At 36.2% G+C, this 21,477-nt stretch overlaps 1 protein-coding gene across 1 annotated transcript in view; it reads left to right on the top strand.

Moving 5' to 3' along the window:
• Positions 1 to 21,477, top strand: part of LOC136033607 (mitochondrial fission regulator 1-like) — a 51,037-nt gene that overhangs the window by 22,597 nt on the left and 6,963 nt on the right. Inside the window, exons 4-7 of the mRNA XM_065714393.1 lie at positions 3,528 to 3,772; positions 6,535 to 6,901; positions 9,968 to 10,073; positions 18,205 to 18,399. Of these exons, the coding sequence (XP_065570465.1) occupies positions 3,528 to 3,772; positions 6,535 to 6,901; positions 9,968 to 10,073; positions 18,205 to 18,399 (913 nt within the window). The remainder of the gene's footprint in view (positions 1 to 3,527; positions 3,773 to 6,534; positions 6,902 to 9,967; positions 10,074 to 18,204; positions 18,400 to 21,477) is intronic.

The following is a 21,477-nucleotide window of genomic DNA, read 5'->3' as shown; positions in this document are numbered from 1 at the left end:
CTCATCTCGTTCTTAATGATTTTACAGATCTCCATTCAACAAGCGATTAACTGAAAAGTAAACAACCATTTTTTCAAGACCAGTAAACAAACAACTGAAACAAGCAGAAATTAAAGTAAATAATCACATCAACATGATATAGCAGATATTACTATGTATGAATAGGTGAAACCTAAAATGAACAGAAAGTAGACCTACGTTGCCCGGGTAACGTGAAGTGTTGCGGCAACCTTTGTCTGGCTTCGCCGATTAAAGTGTTGTGAGAGCAACACTTTGGTTTTGTTTCTTCGCTATCGATCAGTAATCACATGATCAATGGCTATTTCTCAGCGTTGAAAAAACAACAACAAAATAGTATCGAAAGAAGGGACTAAATTGACTTTGCAGCCAGTTGAACTTTATCCTTTTCAATCGTAGACATCGTGACGGATGAAAACTTGGAACAATATCTTATATAATCTAGTTGGTATTATAAAGCTATCCGTAACTTTTCAGGATTAATTTACCATAGGTGACACTGATTATTACGAAACTACCTCATTGTTTTACGTTGTTGCTTGTACCCGTTGCGTAAACACTTAATTCTCTCAGATTTAAAGAGATCGAATACAGTGTGCACCAATTTGCACAAATTTTTAGTCCAGAGTGAACTTATTCTTACTTACAAGTCCCTCTCCCGTGATAGACATTAAGTTCACAGGAAAAAAATAAATGGGTACACCAACTAGCAAAAGTTGCAAACCCCTCATCGCTGAAGATGGTTGTAACCCAACAGCCGATTATTACTTACGAGTCCCCTACATGTCTTTTCACTGGAACCAAATTGGTTTAACCATCAAAAACACCGGAAACAAATAATAGGTACACCAACTAGCAAAAGTGGGTAACCCCTCATTACCGAAGATGATTATGAGCTGCTAACGGCCGTTTCCTGCCCAAAGTGAACCGATTCTTACTTATAATTTCCTCTCCCGTGATAGGCATCAAGTTCACCAGAAACAAATAAATGGGTACACCAACTAGCATAGTTGGAACCAAATTGGGTTCCAATTTGGAATTACCACTGGAACCAATTACCATCAAATGCACTGGAAACAAATAATAGATACACCAACTAGCAAAAGTGACTAACCCCTCATTGCCGAAGGTGATTATTACCTAAAAGCCGACTGTTGCTTAAAAGTCCTCTATATGTCTCATAATTTGTATTGGCCTAGATTTCGTTTCAGTGTGTACCTTACTACTGAAGTTATCAACCCCTTGAAACTTTCAAACTGGTATACCTCATGAAGGAATTTTTGTACCAAATAATGGATGTCATATACTTTGATCAGCTCATCAAGAGCTATCGATTTACCGTCGAAAAAAATTCTATCTCTCTTAGTTCAAAAGTTGTTTTTTTTTGCCGTAGGCCAACTTTCTAACGTCACCACTCGGAAAGGAGCAAAAGATAAGTTCCAGTTTCTTTAGCAATGAGAGAACTTTTAAAGTTCATTAGGCACATCTGATACCATTTCTCTACCGCAATCCCAAGTCCGAAAAACCGAATGTTAAACTCAGCTGAAATCACGAACAGAAATGGGTAGAAACAATAGATGGCAGCACTGTTGGGCCCGTGGGAAAATGCCACATTTTTGCTTCTGTAAATATTTCTGTTTATCACTCAAAGAAGGTGTATCGGTTGTGGGGCCGGGTAACTGCCGTATATATGTAACACTTATAGATTTTAGTCCCTCTTCAATTTGAAATTGATCCCTGTCTGCTTGCCTGCTAGAACGGAGCTTTCCACTCGAAAGCAGAAACATGGTTTGATGAAACGAAAGCTTGGCTGCACAACTTCAGATACTCTTCTCTGACATGGACTATATAACTCCACTTCACTTCGGACACCATAGGCTCTGGCTCGTGGACAAGCAAAGACCATCCTTTTTGGCCCCAGGCAAGATTTCTGCGGAGCTTTCCAAAATATAATGTCATATTCATCAATCCGGCCTGAGGTCAACACTTTCCGTAAAACCCGCACAGGTTAGACCCTTACCAGTTTCCAGGAATAAGCTGAGATCGGCGGCATAGGAAAAAAAAACCGGGACAAAACCAAAGTGTTGCTCTCGCAACACAAATAAAACACATAATTATTCTCTCTCTCTCTCTCTCTCTCTCTCTCTCTCTCTCTCTCTCTCTCTCTCTATATATATATATATATATATATATATATATATATATATATATATATATATATATATATATATATATATATATATATATATATATCTTGTATTTGTAAAATAAAGCTATTTAAATATGCAAACCATGAAGAAAAAGTGTATTATCAGAAGCCTTGCATTCTAACTTCTTATGTGAAGTTTTGCTGCCCCTCTAGAATTTTCCTAGGGTTTGTATTGTCAATCATTTCAGTTCCTGGAGACAATATATATATAACATACATATATATATATATATATATATATATATATATATATATACATATATATATATATATATATATATATATATATATATATATATATATATATATATATATATATATATATATATATATATATATATATATATATATATATATATATATATATCAAATGTGAAAATATGCTTCAAGGAAAATATAAAGCATACTCCAAGGAAAATATGAAGATACGCTCATTAGAATTTTTCCTATGATTCAGATTTTCAGACATGAGCTTTAATCTGGGGAAAATGTGTATTTCAGGTATGAAAATTTGAAAGGGAAGATAGGTTTATATGCTTCAAGGAAATGTATAAAAAATGTTCTTTGGGATTTTTCCCGGATTTAAATAGTCAGTCGTGAGCTTTAACTCCTGGGAAAAATATGTATATCAAGCGTTATCCTCAGAATGTAATTTATTATTGTTCTAGTATTTTATTATAATTTATTATTATTTAGTATACTCTCCAGCTTTGAGATTTTGTGCAAGGGAATATTGGGATAAAACCAAATTGTCAGTGGCAGTTCTGTTTATGTGATCATGTGATCATCTTGAAATGATCACTTTATCATCTTGAATGATCACTTTTCTTAAATTTTACTGTAAATGTATGTTTATGTGATCATCTTGAAAATAGCTGCTAAATATCTTCAGAACAAAATAAGGTAGGAGAAACCGGATTTAACCAATCTGTAAATCTTGATTATTTTTTTTTTTAAGTGACTAGGTGTAAGTCCAAAGTTTGCAAACAATATCGCACAACGTCTTTTGAATTATTGCATATGGAGTGTGTGTAAGAGCGATTGTTAAGTAAAATAATTGTATATTTTGTTGATCTATGGTCTTTGTTTTTGGGTTTTTAGTCTTCTTTTTTTCTTTTTACTTGTCTCTGTATTTCCTTTTGCTAACACTGAGTTTGAACGTCAACATCAGCCCAAAAAATATGTATTTTGTCCCTAACATTTGCCAGCCTTTTCCCATCGCTCCTTGTCCAAAATCTCAGATTTTTCTTATTCCCTATTCTTAAGTTAGATAGTTCTTTCTTCTTCTTTTTACTTTCAGAATCAGAAACTCTCGGTGTTCTCCAGTTGAAGATCAGTTACCATTTGAAGATCTGACTGAGACGCAATCTGATATATCGGAATCGCCAGTTAGTGTAGATGATTTTAGTATCGCTGGACATAGTCAAAGCACAGTTGATACGGCTGCTATGAATAAAATCTCAGCTCTTGAAGAAGAAATATCAAGATTGAAAGAACAAGTTTTCAAAATGCTTGTGGTAGCTGATTCCAGAGTGTCCAGCTCAGGTGAGTTGAACCTTGCCCTCTTAATAACAAACAAATCACATAATTTAGACTAATTTAGCCTAAGAATAATTTAAGCTTTAGGTTAATTTTAGGTTAATAAAGGTTTAATTAGGTAAATTAGCTTTAATTTAAGATAGGTTAGCAACGCAAACCTAACCCAAACTTAAGCTAGGGTAATGTAAGTAGTTTTTCATCTTATTTTCACCGTGAACCGAATCTAAACTAACCTAAATTTAAGCTAGGGTAATGTAAGTAATTTTCCTTCATATTTTCCTTCTTCTCTTATTTAATCTCCCTGCCACTTTTTTCATTAAAAATACTACAACTATAGAGATTTAACAATGCTTAGAAATTTGTAAGTTCCGAGAGGGCAAGGAACTTACATTATTTGATTCATTAATCTTATGTCTATCCATTTGTTAATCTGGAATTGTGATGTTACTTAGACTTTGTTAGAGAATGATATCTAAGCATGCATTAAAAAAGGAAAATTTATTTGTGGTCGCGTTTTTTCAAAATATTTTTTAATCTAAAAAATACAAAGTAATCTAAAAAATGTAGATTGTTAGATAGATAAAGCTGAATCTCGGCTATCAAATGATCTCAAAATTGTCACCTTGCGTTGGAAAATTAAGAATAGGTCATTCCTGTAGCCTGTAGGTGGGAATCCTAGCCGAGTGGCTAGTGAGACATCATTTTTTTGGTGACCTGAGATGGCTCTCCCCTTGAGCTACAGAAAAACGACATACAAACCTTGCATAGGGAACACAAACCTTACGTAGGTCAAACGAATAACTTGTTTATGTTTTTGAGCTTGTGTTATATGTTCATGCCAACAATACAGGGAACATAGAACTGAATTAAATTAATTTCTGTGTGAGTTTAAATTTCTCGATTTAATCACCATGCTAAATTCCATCTAAGGCAATTCCAAGATTGGCGGAAGTTTTAGTCTGAGAAATCTCTGCGTTAATCTAAAAAAATTGAACTGATATTACAATTTTTTCTCAAAGTAGACAAATACATGCAGTTAAACCAAGTACATAATACACACGTTAAACCAAACCATAATGAGACTATTTTCGTCGCAGTGTTTTTGAATTGGTTTAGTTAATACTTTTTTTTTCATCCGAAGGATGGTCTCATTTATTTTATTAGGGGAAATCATTATAACTCGAAAAACCTGGTGTATGAGATCGGCGTTGCCACGGAGGAGTGTCCCAAGGTTCTACTACTTCTACTACTGACGTCTGACTGCAGCACCAAGGCTTTTTGAGGCCAACACACCTGTGCACATTCTTCGCAACCCTGGTATATTCGGAATTTTCCTCCTTACCCTCTCCCTCTTTGACCTCTTCACACCCCCTTTGAAGACGACCTGCTTTCTGTTCGGCCCCAGATGGATGGAGAAAAACCACGATATTTGGTAATCCTGTCAGCTTTCATCAGTTAGACCCATCCTAACCACATCAGTTTTTTTTCATTTTCTACCTAGAAAGTGGGATCAATCCACATTTTTCGCGCAGCTCACTGTTTGAAATACGTTCAGTCAAACGGGCACCTAAAACTCCGTAGACAGTTCCTCTGGAAAAAATTTAACAAATCTTCCTCTGCCCTCCAAAGCGTCCTCGTTACAGAACCATACTTGACAACTATCATTATCTTACTTATTTAGACTTAGATCTTACGACGTTTAGTGGCGTATAGGGCAGCAAAGGTTGACCTCCACATCCCGCGATCCTGAACATGAGTCCACGGCTCACTGAGAGATTTTCACAGAACTTTTGCCTCATTATCAAGGGGGCGCCCAATAGTGATCCGCTGTCCACCACTCTTCTGGAGACCCTTGTCTCATTTCCATAGCTTCCAAAATTCTAGTATTGGTGCACAAACTGATTTTCCTATTCTTCTTAACACTCCGAAGGTTTATTTGTGAAAAATCCCAAGGCTTTGAAAAGCCATAAGGTATTTGGTAATGACAATATAAATATTTGATCCACTTTTTCTCAAAATCCCAAGGTCAGGACTAAAATGCGAAGATCTTGGGGAAATCCCAAAGGGTGGCAGCCAATCCCAAACAGATCCCAAGGATTTAATTTTTTAGTGTTGATTTTTTTTTTTAATGCAAGAAAAACTGCCTCGCTCTGCTCGATCTGCCACTGGCTCTGTCCATCCTCTTGGGGCGTCTTGGAAGGAGCTGCTTTTAAAGTCTGTGAATAATAGCTTGATTGGAGGACCCATCATTTACATGGAGTGGGTCAAGAGTACTAACCCACCTCTGTATGTAGCTGTAAAGTAAATAATCACTTCGTGGACTAACTCCCTCTAATATTTTAAAGAAAGTAGTTGAACTTGGCAAATGAAAACTCTAGAAATTTTCAGGAATTTATATCTATGGTTATTCCTGAAAATATTCGTCTGGCTTGACTACTTTTGTGAATATATTAAAAAAAGAGTGTTGAGGAAACAGTCGTCTTGGTAAGCTTGATATGGTGGTTCAAGAATAATTTTTGGACCGGCTTTTTGAATATTTTCATGTATTTATCTTTTGCTAGACCATGATACTAAACAGGAAAGCTGTATGCAGTAGAAGATCTAAAACAAATATTCATTAATTGTAATTTATTATAATTTAAACCTGAAAGTTATCTCCTACTCTATTCAAGCTAATTAAAAATATTTTGATTTCTTCTTTGTTCCCTTGCCTCTGAAAAGATTATATTATCAAGGATACATGTAATTGGGTCAAATTTTTTTTTCAGATTATGGGAGTGCCCCATCGACTCCATTGCCGACTTCATTATCCCCGCCTCATGGTGCTCAAGCTGCTCCTATTTGTATGCCTCCTCCACCACCCCCTCTACCCTTGCCGAACTTGGGTGTTCCACCACCCCCTCCACCACTCCCTCTTCTGTCGGCTACCTGCCCGGCTCCACCTCCAACTCCTTCCTCTACCATTGTCGGGACTCCAAAAAGAGGTAATGCTTCATTAGCAGATATGTTGCAGTCCAAAAGTTTAAAGTCTGCAAGTTCTGTGACACCTGTACCTATAGCGCGTGGCAACAGCGTACCTAATATGTCTGATGTTCTAAAAGGATTGAATAAAGTGAAGCTAAAGAAAATTGAAAGGTAAGAACAAGAAGTAAAGACTAACTCAGTAGAATAAAGTGATATAATAGAATATTGTCTTCTATTCACAGATGGTTTCTAGATATGCTGTTCTATATCCTATAATATGCAACTCTGTTCATATATTCTATTCATCATGGATTCCGTGATCTATTTTATACAAATAGATTTCTTCCTCTTCCTCGGACTGTTATAGAGACGCTTCCGCGTAATTTCGTCGCCATAATCAAAGGCAGTGCCCTGCCATGTGTTGCCAAAGCTGAGTTTGAACTCTGGGTCCAGTTGGTATTATTGAGGTCCAATTGGTATTACCAAGCTGAGACCAAACCCACTGCCCCATTACTGGGCGAGATAGATTTATATAATCTATACAGATAGGTTCTGTATCCTAATCCCAGATAGAATAAAATAAAGCTGAAGAAAATTGAAAGGTAAAAACAAGAGGTGAAGATAAATATAATAGTAGCGGGTCCCATTCTTCGGGTCGGGTTCATTTCTAGCTCAACTTGGAACTTTTTCTTCATTTGAACCAACGGCTGAGGTGCTACAAATACACAACGAGGGTAAGGAGAATAAAAAAAGCTAAATACGCAAGGAAACACCAAGTTAGAAAATATAGTGGGATAGAGCAAGGGAAAATGAAACGGAGACATGAGAGAAAGGGTAATTAGGAGAAGGGAATATTTTGACAAATAATAATTATCAGAGAGATATATTGTAATATTTTAAATGCAGTTGTATATTTAATTATGTGTACTCTCACACGGGGGTGATGGAATACCCAATAAGATTTGTCAAGGGTCTGTATGAGCCATATCGGGCACGTACACATGATTTTTTTTTGGGGGGGGGGATGAGAAAGATCATTATTTGATAAATTATATAAGGTGCCAAGAAATTCTGCAAAATTTAGAAAATGAACTTCGATTTTGGAAAATGTCGGTGGAGAACCAGGTTTTTTGGCCCCTTCCTCGTGCTTAAATGTGTTAGTCATATATGTATCACCTCTGTGCTTAAAATGAGTTGAATTTTTTGTATATCAACCCTTCCAGTGAATTTGCACCCGCACCATTCAAGCTAGAAACGTTACGTGATTTTGCTCAAAACATGGTTTGCTAGGTTTCTCGGTTTTCTGTTAGGATTAGGAATCTATTAATGTATTTAGGAATCATAAGGGTACTGTGAAGGAACTATAACAGATATAACACGGCAGTACAAACTGGACAACAGATGCAACCGAGGAAGCTTTATCGCCTGTGAGATCACAAAGGTGCTTGTAGAGGTTAGCAACGTCACCTTTCTATCCTGAACCATCCAGCTCATTCGCCTTCCTTTCCACAAATAGCTTCTTGTCTCGCTGTAATAGTTTGTTTGGGACACCATTCAGGCTTCTGTAGGTTGGCGTATCACCCAGCTACCTCGCATTGCATCTCTGCTGTATGACATCAAGCATATCCAACTGAATCCATGCTTTACTAGGACACCTTTTACGTCCAACATTTGCTGTTACTGGCTCTGGACATTCTTTTTGAACGAAAACGATGTGTCCTTATAATTTTTAAATGGCAGGAGTGTGTCGAAGCGGATAAAGACCTTAACGGTGAATTTGGACTGTGTCTCCCGATCGCAGAGGCGAGAGACATCTATCTTGACTGGTCTTGGTTCTGTGCACTGGGCTTTGAGCCTTAATTTTATGTTAGCGACGACGAAGCGAAGTTAGGTGTTACCCATCTCAGCCGCTCTGTACGTCCTTTGGTTACTAATTGAAGACCTGCGTCTCCGTGAGACAATGATGTGGTCGATCATTTTTTTGATGCAGCAGTCATTGCTGCACAGTGTATATTTGTGGATGTCCTTCCTTGCCAACAGAGCGCTCATAATCATAAAGTTATGCATATGGCAGAGTTTTAGGAGCCTTAGAGAATTGTCATTTGGAGACTATAGCGTAACTGGTCCAATGACTTTCCGCCACAACTCGTGGCTGCTGCTCACAGTTACATTGAGGGTACCCAGCATGATGACAATGTCGTTTGGGGATATCCTTGACTGTTCATTCGTCAGGTTGAAGTAGAAAGTGTCTTTTGCTTTGGTGTTGGCTTTGTTTTTTGGAGCATAGCATACAAAAACCGGCGTTTTTCCTTGCTCGTGACTGAGCCGAGCATTGATGACTATATTCTAGACGGGGGTTATTTCATTAGACACTACTTACACTTGTCATCATGAACAAGCCTGATTGTGTTTTTTCTAGTTGTTGCCTGGCCAGACTAGAGGATGTGGTAGAGTCGTAAGCACCACTCCACCAACCCTAGCCCGTGATTCTCATTAGTGCCAGGATTTACCTGAATATGGACAACCCTAGGGTGAGGTCCCACCCGCCTCATGAGGTGGGTGGGGAAACTCCATATTTAGAGTTAGGTGGTCAGTAGGTATGGTCTGTATCACTCCGGACGAACTACACCACCTCCTTCGCTCCTAAAAAATGAATGTTATGTAACGTTATGAGTGCTTTCACTATCATTTAATTTTTCAGGGTTTCTTCAGATTTTTTTTTCTTCCCAAAAAAACCAGGGCTCTCCAAAATCTTTTCAAAAATTAACATTCCGAAATAAGCGAATGGAGAAACAAAACAGAGTTTTACATCTTTTCATTTACGTATCAAAAGATTTTATTTCAATTTATGTCTACTGTTGCCTCATTGATTTTTATATCAATATCAAAATAAAAAAAAAGTTCATTATTTTAATTTTTTTTTCACTCTTAAGCCCATGAGAACTTTTAGTTTAATTTCAAAACAGTTGGAAGCAATCTAGAAAAAATATGTACTGGAACTTGGTTGTCAAAAATGTGTGTATAGTTTTGTCAGTGATGTTTAATAAAAAATGCTTAGACGAATCGACTGTATTTTGACAATGTTGTTGAGAATTTAATTACTTAAACACAGATAGAGACATAATATGCAAAAGTAAACCTTTCCATTTAGGCAAATTTTCTGGAAATTGAAATATGACAGTTCTGACGACAATTTTTCTGTTTTTCTAGCAGCACTGATTTTTTGTTTTATTCTAGGACTCCAAATGGAACACCTGTTAAGGACAAAACTACTGATCCCAATGACCATGGTGCTATACTCGCCAAGGCCCTGGCAAAGAGGTTCAAGTCCTTTAACCAACAGGTAACAATTAACTTGTCCCTCTTATTGAATTTTGGACAACGAAAATATTATAAAAAGACCTAATTAAACAAGTCTAGACCACAATCTACTCAGTACAAACACACTCTTAACCAAAAAAGGTAATAAAACTCCTTTTCTTTTTTGTCTAACGAGATTAGATTAATATAAATATAGTAAAATTAATGAAAATCAAATATAAAATTCAACATTCACAAATAATAGTAATAAAATACATATATTAATAAGTAAATTATAAATGCAAACAAATAAATAAATAATCTAACTCTTTCTTTATAATGCAGAGTTTAATCCGATTGGGTGAGAATAGTGCGATGAGTCCTTGCACCACTGCGCAAGCTCATTCATCCACCCTGTTTCAGAGCCTTACTCTTTGATTGATTGACTGAATTAATTTTTACAAGTATACCTCTGCTTTACGTCTTGAAGCCTTTATCAAAGGGGAAAAAAATTACATAAAAAACTATATAAATACAAAAAGATATGTAAATAACATGTAATAAAAGGAAAACACAAAATAAAAATACAAATAAAAAAAAAAGCAAAAGAACTCACATCTTAATAATATCTAATATGACAAATATTCATCTAGAAATAAAATCAAACAAAATCAGGATAACTATCCTGTCATTCTGGTAGGCTATATAACAGTAATGTAATGGTGCATGATTTGTTTAACAAATGAAAAAAATAACTGTGTCCTTGCCGTTACATTATTGTGTAAATAACGACAAAGACCAAGGTGCTAGCTCCCCCCCCTCCCTCCTTGCCCACTGAAAATTCTCCCACATGCAAAATTGGACAGCCACAGAAAAGCTATAAAATGTATACCTCGAAATGTCCATCAGATGTCATAGGGGGTAGCAAAATGACTAGATATCTGATTTTTTAATGAAATTTAAGAAGGCTTTCCAGTTACAAAACTGAAAAAAAAAATTGAGTCAACCAGTTATCACCATTTCTGAGCGAAAATTCGAACAAAACAAACCAGATCATTAGGTAACAGTCTTGCGTTGTCTATAATAAAGGACCTTACGGGTTTTTTTTTCTTCTTTTTGCAAAAGGCACTTTATAAGAAAGGGGTGGTCGAAAAACTTTGGAGGGGGCTCACTCGATTGTAAATCAAAAGTTCTGGTCACCTTTTTAAGAGTCAAAAGCGATCGGAGTGCAAACACACACCCCCCCCCCCTCCCCAGGTATATTTAATGGACTTTCTATGATGAGCCAAACGGTTATCTCAAGATTTCATTGGGATGTCTTTGGGGAAAAAGGGATACGGGAAAGAGGCTATTTGCCCTTCAATCTGTTTGGCTGATTAAAATAACGCTTAAACTTTTGATTTATGTTTGAATGAGCCCTTACCCGATGTTCTAGGACCCTTGGTTCGATACGATCATCCCTGGGGAAACGACCCACATCTGTGATCGTTTTGGCAAAAAAAATTACAAATTTCAAATTTTTGTAGATGTATAGCTATAAACCTCTCCATTAGGGTTCTTTAATCCTTTTGTAGTTATTGAGTGGGGAATACGCCTCAAATGATGTATATTAATACGAGAACATCTTATTTCACATTGAACCATCAGATAAATACAGAATCGGTTCTAAGAAGTGGAATATGGAGGTAGAAATTGATATATGAATGAGTGAATCAATGACTGTATTTAAAGCCATTTTTCAGGCCGTATATATACATATACAACAACAAACAAACTAAATTATGTAACACTCGACTTATATTACGCATCTTTATATCTGGGAATATTTCTGGTCTACGCCGTTATTATATATGGAGGAATATTCTTGGACGGGGTGGGGAGGGGTGGATGCCGACCCCCCGTTTATGTGCATGTAATAAATTTGTCAGTTAGCAATTTGAATTACCTTTTAATATCACCAATTACTGTGATTGAAACCTTTAATTTAACTGCAGAAGGCGTTTTGAGTTATTTTGACAAAATTTTCGACTATAATGCTATAGGAAAATATATTAACTTTGGTAATGCTGTTTGAAATCTAAGCTTTTAAACATAACTTGATAAAAAACATACCAAAATAAACCCTCTCTTATTTTCACATTTTATCAAACCTTTGAAAAAAAGACTATTCTGGTTCAAATATGTTTGTATGTATACAGATACACCCAAATATATTTTTCTGGTTTCTGGAGCAATATGTTTCTGGTGCAAATATGTTTGTATGTATACAGATACACCCAGTCACATTTAAAAATCCAAAAACTATGGAAGCGATTACGTTGTAATCATTCTAAAAAGTACGTAGTGTGACATGGTTATATGGTATCTTCGCTTTTCGAAACATTTTCTAAAAATATAGGGCACTATAAAATTCTCATTTTTTATTTCTGGGAATAATATTATTTTCAATTTTTTGGAATAATATTAATCAGTTTCAATCAAAGGTGAAATTCTAGATTTTTTGTCTCAGTTGTCCTTTCAATTTTTTCCGAAGTGGACTAAATATCACAAACATCTCTCCTTGAACACAGCTGCTAGATGGCATAGAAACAAATGAAGCTCAAGATCACCTAGGATCACAAACCAATATTGATGATATAAAGTTCATCGAACCTGGAACATTTTGTTTTTACTTAATGACACCTTCAAAAAGGCTTTTAGGAATATTTATTCTATCAAAGGCGTAATTGTACCGGAAGAGAGATGATTATTACCTGTTTAATCTTTATTTGACCCTTATTGGCTCTAATTACCTTGGACTTTCTTAGTTTTGTATATTTGTGATTCTAACCTCACTATTTAGCATTTGCTAATCACGTACAGGGATTAGTGCCCCCCCCCCACCCATGGTAACCGTAAGACATTGAAAAATTTATAAAAAAAAAAGGTTATTGCGAAGGTTTGGAGATCTAGCAAGTATTCTTTTAAGTTGAAACTGCGTCTGTTCAACTGCAATGAAATCTTCATATTGATCAGTGGATGCAAATCTTGGAACCTGTCCAGAGCTATAAACAAAATGCTACTTAGATTTGAGAATTAGCATTTGCTAATCTCGTACAGGGATTAGTACCCCCCCCCCCCCTGGTAACAGTAAGACATTAAAAAATGTGTAAAAATAAGGTTATTGTGATGGTTTGGGATCTAGCAAGTTTTCTCTTAAGTTGAAACTACGTCCATTCAAAAGCAAGGTAATCTCCATATCGACTTATGGATGCAAATCTTGGAGCCTGTCCAGAGCTATAAAGAAAATGCTACTTCGATTTGAGAATTAGCATTTGCTAATCTCGTACAGGGATTAGTACCCCCCCCCCCTGGTAACAGTAAGACATTACAAAATGTGTAAAAATATGGTTATTGTGATGGTTTGGGATCTAGCAAGTTTTCTCTTAAGTTGAAACTACGTCCATTCAAAAGCAAAGTAATCTCCATATCGACTTATGGATGCAAATCTTGGAGCCTGTCCAGAGCTATAAAGAAAATGCTACTTCGATTTGAGAATTAGCATTTGCTAATCTCGTACAGGGGTTAGTATCCGCTCTTCCCCCCTGGTAACAGTAAGACATAAAAAAATGTATAAAAAAGAAGGGTATTATGATGGTCTGGGGATCCAGCAAGTATCTCTTAAGTTGAAACTGCGTCTGTTCAACAGCAAAGTAATCTCCGTATCGACTTATGGATGCAAATCTTGGAGCTTGTCCAGACCTATAAAGAAAATGCTACTTCGATTTGAGAATTAGCATTTGCTAATCTCGTACAGGGGTCAGTATCCGCTCTTCCCCCCTGGTAACAGCAAGACATTAAAAAATGTATAAAAAAGAAGGATATTATGATGGTCTGGGGATCCAGCAGGTATCTCTTTAGTTGAAACTGCGTCTGTTCAACAGCAAAGTAATCTCCGTATCGACTTGTGGATGCAAATCTTGAAACCTGTCCAGAGCTATAAAGAAAATGCTACTTGGATTTGAGAATTAGCACCCCCCCCCCCTGGTAACAGTAAGACATTAAAAAATGTGTAAAAATAAGGTTATTGTGATGGTTTGGGATCTAGCAAGTTTTCTCTTAAGTTGAAACTACGTCCATTCAAAAGCAAAGTAATCTCCATATCGACTTATGAATGCAAATCTTGGAGCCTGTCCAGAGCTATAAAGAAAATGCTACTTCGATTTGAGAATTAGCATTTGCTAATCTCGTAGAGGGATTAGTACCCCCCCCCCCCCTGGTAACAGTAAGACATAAAAAAATGTGTAAAAATAAAGTTATTGTGATGGTTTGGGATCAAGCAAATTTTCTCTTAAGTTGAAACTACGTCCATTCAAAAGCAAAGTAATCTCCATATCGACTTATGGATGCAAATATTGGAGCCTGTCCAGAGCTATAAAGAAAATGCTACTTCGATTTGAGAATTAGCATTTGCTAATCTCGTACAGGGATTAGTACCCCCCCCCCTGGTAACAGTAAGACATTAAAAAATGTGTAAAAATAAGGTTATTGTGATGGTTTGGGATCTAGCAAGTTTTCTCTTAAGTTGAAACTACGTCCATTCAAAAGCAAAGTAATCTCCATATCGACTTATGGATACAAATCTTGGAGCCTGTCCAGAGCTATAAAGAAAATGCTACTTCGATTTGAGAATTAGCATTTGCTAATCTCGTACAGGGATTAGTACCCCCCCCCCCCCCCTGATAACAGTAAGACATTAAAACATGTGTAAAAATAAGGTTATTGTGATGGTTTGGGATCTAGCAAGTTTTCTCTTAAGTTGAAACTGCGTCCATTCAAAAGCAAAGTAATCTCCATATCGACTTATGGATGCAAATCCTGGAGCCTGTCCAGAGCTATAAAGAAAATGCTACTTCGATTTGAGAATTAGCATTTGCTAATCTCGTACAGGGACTAGTACCCCCCTGGTAACAGTAAGACATTAAAAAATGTGTAAAAATAAGGTTATTGTGATGGTTTGGGATCTAGCAAGTTTTCTCTTAAGTTGAAACTACGTCCATTCAAAAGCAAAGTAATCTCCATATCGACTTATGGATGCAAATCTTGGAGCCTGTCCAGAGCTAGAAAGAAAATGCTACTTCGATTTGAGAATTAGCATTTGCTAATCTCGTACAGGGATTAGCACCCCCCCCCCCCCCCCCTAGTAACAGTAAGACATTAAAAACGTATAAAAATAAGGTTATTGTGATGGTTTAGGATCTAGCAAGTTTTCTCTTAAGTTGAAACTACGTCCATTCAAAAGCAAAGTAATCTCCATATCGACTTATGGATGCAAATCTTGGAGCCTGTCCAGAGCTATAAAGAAAATGCTACTTTGATTTGAGAATTAGCATTTGCTAATCTCGTACAGGGGTTAGTATCCGCTCTTCCCCCCTGGTAACAGTAAGACATAAAAAAATGTATAAAAAAGAAGGATATTATGATGGTCTGGGGATCCAGCAAGTATCTCTTAAGTTGAAACTGCGTCTGTTCAACAGCAAAGTAATCTCCGTATCGACTTATGGATGCAAATCTTGGAGCCTGTCCAGACCTATAAAGAAAATGCTACTTCGATTTGAGAATTAGCATTTGCTAATCTCGTACAGGGGTTAGTATCCGCTCTTCCCCCCTGGTAACAGTAAGACATTAAAAAATGTGTAAAAATAAGGTTATTGTGATGGTTTGGGATCTAGCAAGTTTTCTCTTAAGTTGAAACTACGTCCATTCAAAAGCAAAGTAATCTCCATTTCGACTTATGGATACAAATCTTGGAGCCTGTCCAGAGCTATAAAGAAAATGCTACTTCGATTTGAGAATTAGCATTTGCTAATCTCGTAGAGGGATTAGTACCCCCCCCCCCCCTGGTGACAGTAAGACATAAAAAAATGTGTAAAAATAAGGTTATTGTGATGGTTAGGGATCAAGCAAATTTTCTCTTAAGTTGAAACTACGTCCATTCAAAAGCAAAGTAATCTCCATATCGACTTATGGATGCAAATCTTGGAGCCTGTCCAGAGCTATAAAGAAAATGCTACTTCGATTTGAGAATTAGCATTTGCTAATCTCGTACAGGGATTAGTACCCCCCCCCCCCCCCCACTGGTAACAGTAAGACATTAAAAAATGTGTAAAAATAAGGTTATTGTGGTGGTTTGGGATCTAGCAAGTTTTCTCTTAAGTTGAAACTGCGTCCATCCAAATTAAAGTATTCTCCATATCGATTTATGGATGCAAATCTTGGAGCCTGTCCAGAGCTATAAAGAAAATGCTACTTCGATTTGAGAATTAGCATTTGCTAATCTCGTACAGGGACTAGTACCCCCCTGGTAACAGTAAGACATTAAAAAATGTGTAAAAATAAGGTTATTGTGATGGTTTGGGATCTAGCAAGTTTTCTCTTAAGTTGAAACTACGTCCATTCAAAAGCAAAGTAATCTCCATATCGACTTATGGATGCAAATCTTGGAGCCTGTCCAGAGCTATAAATAAGATGCTACTTCGATTTGAGAATTAGCATTTGCTAATCTCGTACAGGGGTTAGTATCACCCTCTTCCCCCCTGGTAACAGTAAGACATTAAAAATGTATAAAAAAGAAGGTTATTATGATGGTCTGGGGATCCAGCAAGTATCTCTTAAGTTGAAACTGCGTCTGTTCAACAGCAAAGTAATCTCCGTATCGACTTATGGATGCAAATCTTGGAACCTGTCCAGAGCTATAAAGAAAATGCCACTTGGATTTGAGAATTAGCACCCCCCCTCCCCTGGTAACTGTAAGACATTAAAAACGTATAAAAATAAGGTTATTGTGATGGTTTGGCATCTAGCAAGTTTTCTCTTAAGTTGAAACTACGTCGATTCAAAAGCAAAGTAATCTCCATATCGACTTATGGATGCAAATCTTGGAACCTGTCCAGAGCTATAAATAAGATGCTACTTCGATTTGAGAATTAGCATTTGCTAATCTCGTACAGGGGTTAGTATCCCCCTCTTCCCCCCTGGTAACAGTAAGACATTAAAAATGTATAAAAAAGAAGGTTATTATGATGGTCTGGGGATCCAGCAAGTATCTCTTAAGTTGAAACTGCGTCTGTTCAACAGCAAAGTAATCTTCATATCGACTTATGGATGTAAATCTTGGAACCTGTCCAGAGCTATAAAGAAAATGCTACTTGGATTTGAGAATAATTACCTGTGAACAATGCTAGCGATATGTTGGGCTAATTACCCAACACTGGGATCAGGTATCTCACCAAGCAATCTCAAATAACCAACTAAGGTCGAATGAGAAGGTGGCTATAGTGAGGGCACATGACTCAGATGGAGCAAGGACAACTGCCTTGTGATTTTTGGACTCCTCCAGAAGAGTGGTAGACAAGAAACCACCGTCGGTCGTTCCTTTGAAGTTGAGGCAAGAGTAATGCGATCATCCCTCAATGAGCTTGGAGTCTCTGGCTCAGGATCGTCCGACGTGGGGACCAACCATTGCTGCCCTAGACGTCACTAGGCGTCAGAGGATTTAAGTAAGTAACTATCTTTAATGTTAGTTCTAACCAATACGTAACTGTGCTGGGGGGGGGTCATTATTACCGTATTAAATCCTTAGCGGCTCCGTTCGTGATTTTCTACTTTTTGACGTTTCATAATTCTTAGTTTGTTTTTTTAGCAATCGTTAGTTTCGTAGATTGGTGACATTTCTTATTGAAACTTTTCTGAGATATTAATTGTTAGAGTACCAAGGACATTAAAATAAAAACCTTTCTTGTCCTCGGAACCTATTTTAGGTCTATTCATCCCTGAAAAGTTCTTTTCCATCCATTCATGAAAACCCAGAACTTATTCATCCTGAGTCCATTCATACCTGAAAACTATTGTTTTCTAAGATTTTTCATTTGGTCGACCCAAAGTTAAAACATAAAAAATTTATGAATCCCCAATGAAAACTACACTTTCAGAGGGAAGCTATACCTTATTTAGCCATTTTAATTTGGCTGCCGTTACTACCAAAAGCTGTATAACTTTAAATGGAGGTCTTCTGTCAAAAAATCGAACTGTCGATTTTTCCTAATTATCAAAGACTCTTTGTCCTGCTAACTACAAATAAATCATGGTAAAATCACGGACTTTTGATCTCAAACAGTATTTGTGTTTTTTTTTAGATGGATTCACCTGACCGGGCAAAGTTAGAAAATGATTCTGGTTTCGATTCTCCTGACGAATCTTCAAAGCCACAAAGACGGGCGTCCATGGTTGTCACATCGTTCAGTTTAGGGTCATCGGGATTAAAGAGGTCTGTAAAAAGGGAGCTGAAAGTACCAGACAAGTCAAACGAGTCTCCTTCGTCACCTCCACCGGTAAAGAATTCATTTTTGACTTGTTTCTAGTTGTTTATTCTTCAAGTTTTCCAGACCTACATCAATAAAATCTTTCAGAATGATTAAATGCGAATGAATTCAGAAAAAAAGTGAATTCATTTTTTTTTAATTAACCACATTGTAGAAAGATGGTTTAGTGTTTGAAATGTATTTCAAACTCTTATGAACAAGTCAGCACAAAATCGTATCCACACTTACTTCCATCCAGATTTAAATGCCTAAATGAGTCTAAAATAAGCCCAAACAAGTCTAAATAAGTCCAAATATATATCAAGTCCAAAATAAGTCTAAGACTAAGTCCAGGCAGCTCCCATTCATCCAAAAGTTCGTTGCTTTACCGAAAAAATTTCTAGCTTTTAATTCTAGAGTCTAGAACTCTTGTGTCAAACATCAAGAGGTTTTTTGTCACCATTATCATCATCATTTTTGTCGCCATCATAATTATTATTTTTGCTTAACTACGCGTATGGCTTGACATCTTAGTCTAAGAAGTTAATGCATGCCTGTCCGTACATCCGTATTGAAGCATGGACGTGTAGCTAGATCTACCTGTGAATCCTATCTTAGGATATCAAGCAAAAATTATCACATGTAACCTTACAGCTGCGAGGGGGGGGGGGCCAAATAAGAGCAAAAGATTAAAAATAACCTGTCTTTTTGTTTTAAGTCTCCTATCTTTTTTAGAATGAATTACTTATATAAATTGTATACTATTAAGGGAAACGGTCGCTTTCTGGGCAGTTTTTCGTTATTTTAAAGAAAATAGCAGAGCTAAGTGAACAAATCTTTCAAAGTGTCAGCTCAGTATCGGATTCTGTAATTTTCGAAAATTTCATTGACCTGGTTCACTTTCTTATCTTCGAAATATCAAAGAAAGTCTGTCTAGAAACCGGTTGTTTACCCCCAAATATAAAAGATTACATCTCTTAAATGATTTCAACTTACTAACAAAAATTGTCTTTCTCAAAATCATTGTTCATCAATACTTGTCAAGTTTTGGACTCCAGCTTTTGCTATCTGTTCAAGCGAATAAAAAGCAGAAAGAAAAAGAGGATACATGTGAATTTTTTTTTCCTTGTTGTTCAACATGTCGGCTTTTGGGAATTACGATTCTAACGGTGTAGTTTATATTTCAACCCTACGCTATTATCGAGGTGTTTCAGCCTCCTTCGAAATTCTCTTAAATTTGTTTTCACAACAAACTTTACTATAAGATGAATTGAAATAATAATTATCATTCCTGAATCAGGTACAAAAAGGAACCTGAATCAGGGGACCTAGCCGTCAGGCCATTCTCAAATACATAATGGGCAATTTTCAGGTTGGCAATGATGCCAAAGTTGTGAATATGCATCTTAAGCAAGCTTTGAAGCGTTTCCTTGCAAATAGAATTGTTATAAATCCCAAAGGTACTGGCGTAATTGGTTCTTTCAAGCTTGGCAGCTTTTTCTCACTACACATTTTTTTTCAACGCGTTTTAAAAATTTTGGCTGCTATGAGCTGTGGTTCGTTCTTTACCCGATTTCAGCTATCGCTGCAGCCTGATAAAGTGTTTTTGTGTCTTATCTTGGCCGTATAAAAAAGAACTAATGTCGGACTTGATTACTTTTCCCTTGTTTCTTCCTTTCGTTTTTAATGTTTCGATTAATAAAGTCAACCTTCCTATAAATCCGAATCTGTTTTGTTGGAATGAACCGCGTGGAACCTGATAATTACATCATTTGTTTCTAATGTCAAAATATTAGAAAATAACTTGATAAGAGAAATTCTAAAAACCAGTACTATAGTCTAAACAAAATGAATTCATCAGTTGAATAAATCATCTTCTTCTTTGTCCATAAGCTATAAGGCCAAAAGCTAATATTATAATCGTACGAATAAAGAAATAATGCATTTAATGTATTATCTTTTTCTTCGAAGCAAGTGTTAAATGAGCATTCGCAAAATAAGATACTCAAAAAGTTTCAAATATCTCTCACCCTCATGTGTATGTTTCCTGGTTAGAAATTGCAAATTTTGGATAAATTTATTTTTAGAGATGGATTGTCGAAAACCTCTCAATTGGCTTTTCCAGTCGCGTATAGACGCCCGCTATCCTTGAAGAGGAAAATACTTAACAATAGTTTTTGCTATTCCCCTATTTGACGGAATGCTTATTTTTCGGAAATAAGGATGGACAATGAAATAAGTTATTTTTTTTTTATTTTAATTGTTTGTTTCAGATTTTGAAATAAACAGGTAAAAAAAATTTATAAACTATAAGACCAAAAGCTAAATATTTCCAGTGGTCTCCAAATAACATCAGGGCGGATAAGCTGATCTGAGTCATCTCGTAATGACCGATTTAATCGGAGTTGTAAGATGGTGTTGAGTTGAATGGCAGAAAGCTGATAATTCGTTCGTAGTTAAAATTCGTTAAATGTTTCTCATAGCAATCATTCACAAAGGCAGCAAAGCCTATTTTCTTTGTTTGAAAAAACAAAAATAAAAATCAGATTTATTTTTAACATGCTAGAGCCCTACTTCCAAGGTATAATTATGTATATAGTTGTGTCTTGGATAAACTAGTACCTTCTAAAAAAAATTATCTTCTTTCTCGTTGTACTTCTCTTCAAACTATCTAACTAATCTAGGTTTAACTGTATATTTGCTGTCTCTAATCTATCTTTCAACTTATTAGTTACCGAAACTTAATTGGAGGTCAATGAGGTATGATATATTTTTTTCATTTATTTTTCTGCTTATCAATTTCAGTTTAAATGAAGCAAAAATAAAATTATTTCTCCTTTTTTCTTTCTTTTATTCACATTATGGCTTAATATGTATTATGTAGGCTACAGATAAAAAGAGAAAATGTAGAAAAATGTATGAAAGCTAACTAGTAGGAAAGTGGGGTATCATTAGGCAGACATGTACACAGGAATCTTTGTCGGTTTAGGGCATAATAGTTAAAAAAACAATATCTGAAAATTTGAATAGAAGTGTTATTTAGGATTTTGCCCCCCCCCCCAATCCTGTCTACATTCCTGTCATAAGGGAGGTCAATGAAACCCATTC

The sequence above is a fragment of the Artemia franciscana genome, chromosome 12, assembly GCF_032884065.1.
Source record: "Artemia franciscana chromosome 12, ASM3288406v1, whole genome shotgun sequence".
Classification (NCBI taxonomy): Eukaryota; Metazoa; Arthropoda; class Branchiopoda; order Anostraca; family Artemiidae; genus Artemia; species Artemia franciscana.
This window is presented reverse-complemented; position numbering and strand designations above follow the sequence as displayed.